At 44.5% G+C, this 2500-nt stretch overlaps 1 protein-coding gene across 14 annotated transcripts in view; it reads left to right on the top strand.

Moving 5' to 3' along the window:
* Positions 1 to 2500, top strand: part of slit2 (slit homolog 2 (Drosophila)) — a 99759-nt gene that overhangs the window by 89304 nt on the left and 7955 nt on the right. For 9 of the 14 annotated variants that reach the window (XM_048245855.1, XM_048245800.1, XM_048245864.1 and 6 more), the window contains 2 exons: positions 1343 to 1482; positions 1795 to 1821. In XM_048245855.1, coding sequence (XP_048101812.1) covers positions 1343 to 1482; positions 1795 to 1821 — 167 coding nt within the window. The remainder of the gene's footprint in view (positions 1 to 1342; positions 1483 to 1794; positions 1822 to 2500) is intronic. The other 5 variants (XM_048245816.1, XM_048245849.1, XM_048245841.1 and 2 more) reach the window with 1 other exon arrangement.

Here is a 2500-nt window from a genome sequence, read left to right as displayed (position 1 = left end):
GGGTGGCAAAAACGACCTGTGGGAGGTCTTTGAGTTTGTATGTGGTGTGTGTGTGTGTATGTGTGTGGTGTGCATGTGCGTGTGTGTGTCTGATTATGTGTTGGTGGTTGAGTATGAGAGTAATTGTGTGTGGCAGTTTGTGTGGAGAGGGGGGAAGTGAAAATATGAAATTGTTTGTACAGAGGGAATAATTGGGGGTTCAGTGTGTACGTGTGTTAGTGTGTGTGTGTATGGTTATGGTTATGGGATTTGGCAGACGCTTTTGTCCAAAGTGACATACAAATAAAAACAATACAACAGTTACATTTAACAGTGAACAATTTAAAATGTTGGTAAGACTACATTAAGAAGAATAGCAGTAATAAACAATAATGTCAATTCAATCAATAGCATAATGACAAAAACAAAAACTATAATATACAAACCATAACTCATAAGAAATGCTTAATAAACTAAATGCATGTTGAACAGATATTCCTTTAGACCCCTCTTGAAAGACCCAAAGCTATCACAGGAACGGAGAGCACTGGGCAACTCATTCCACCAACAAGGAACCACTGAGGAGAAGAGTCTTGAATTTGACCTAGCGTTTATGGCTGAAATTAGACACAACAAACGATCATCAGAAGACCGCAGTAGGCAGTTGGGATCTTGATCATTGAATTAAGATAGCAGGGAGCAGATCCAGTCAGTGTCCTATAGGCCAAAGTGAGAGATTTACATTTTATTCTGGCCACTATAGGCTGCCAATGGAGAGTAACTAGGAGTGAAATTACATGTGTCCTCTTTGGCTGATTAAAGACCAGGCATGCTGCAGCATTTTGGATCAGTTGTAGCAATGAGTTGTACACACAGTGTGTGTGTGTGTGTGTGTGTGTGTGTGTGTGTGTGTGTGTGTGTGTGTGTGTGTGTGTGTGTGTGTGTGTAGGTGTGTGTGTGTGTGTGTGTGTGTGTGTGTGTGTGTGTGTGTGTGTGTATGTGTGTGTGTGTGTAGGTGTGTGTGTGTGTGTGTATGTGTGTGTGTATGTGTGTGTGTGTGTGTGTATGTATGTGTGTGTGTGTGTGTGTGGTGTGGTGTGTGTGTGTGTGTATGTGTGTGTGTGTAGGTGTGTGTGTGTGTGTGTGTGTGTGTAGGTGTGTGTGTGTGTGTAGGTGTGTGTGTGTGTGTGTGTGTGTGTGTATGTATGTGTGTGTGTGTGTGTGTGTATGTATGTGTGTGTGTGTGTGTGTGTATGTGTGTGTGTGTGTGTGTAGGTGTGTGTGTGTGTGTGTGTGTGTGTGTGTGTGTGTGTATGAGGGAATGTTTGACTTAGTTGTTGTTGTTGTTGTTGTTGTTGTGTAGGTGTGCGTGTCCAGAAGGCTTTGAGGGAGAAAAGTGTGAGATTAACATTGACGACTGCGAAGACCATGACTGTGAGAATAACTCCACTTGTGTTGACGGCATCAACAACTACACCTGCCTCTGTCCAGCAGAGTACACAGGTAATGTACACACTCTCAACAACAAGCACACACACACACACTCCACTACTGATATACATGGGCTTTTCTGTTTCGTGGTCTGCTCATAACTGCTTCAACGCTTATGTGCTATGTGGTCTATGTACTAATGCCCTGCTTTTGCTAACCTGTAGTGCATACATTTGCTTTCTTTTTTCTTTCTTTCTTTCTTTCTTTCTTTCTTTCTTTGTCTTTCTTGGTTTCTTTCTATCTTTCTTTCTTTCTGTCTTCCTGTCTTTCTCTATCCATGTTGCTTTTAAAATCATACTGTCTCTCTGTCTCTTTCTGTGCTAGCCGCTAATAACAATGAGGTGGAGAAAGGTTAGTCCTCCTCATTCCCTGTCTGCTATCCCAGAGTTCCTGTTCCCTAGTACAAATGTCAGAGTAAAGCCTGCTGAGAATTACCCTGACCTGGCCTCATCCCACTGCCTTTCTGCCTGCCTTCAAGTGTGTGTGTGTGTGTGTGTGTGTGTGTGTGTGTGTGTGTGTGTGTGATTGTCAGTGTGTAGTATCCCTTTATCTATCCTTATTTTTCCCTACACTGGCATGTCGTCCGTATATCTGCTTGTCTGTTTGTCTTTGTTCTTGCATGCTTTTACAACTCGCTTTGGATTGGGAAAGAGGCTGAGGTTCATTTCCACCATGGGTAAGTCGTCTAGCAGAGACATCTGTTAGCCACGACAAGCTGGTTATATCCCCCCCTTATGTCTCATTACGGAGGGCCAGGACCCGCAGCATGCCTGCCTGGCTCTGTGTCCAAATCTCATCTCTGGCTATTCCCCGAGGGTGGTCATTAAAGCGCTAACAGTAGAGTATCAGTATCCTGTGCGTGTGTTGAGCCTCTGATGGGAACGTGCGTCTCAGCAGGGCCTCTGCTCCGGCTCATTTCCCCAGCGCAGCTCCCGCTGCAGCTCTCAAGTGGTTGTTAACTGAGGCGTTCGCTCACTATTCACACACAGGGCCCCATACTAATCACCCCCAATGCCCCTAATCAATGGCC

The sequence above is a fragment of the Alosa alosa genome, chromosome 1 (assembly GCF_017589495.1).
Source record: "Alosa alosa isolate M-15738 ecotype Scorff River chromosome 1, AALO_Geno_1.1, whole genome shotgun sequence".
NCBI classification, from domain to species: Eukaryota; Metazoa; Chordata; class Actinopteri; order Clupeiformes; family Clupeidae; genus Alosa; species Alosa alosa.
The sequence above is the reverse complement of the archived record's forward strand: the minus strand, read 5'-3'. Positions and strand labels throughout refer to the sequence as shown.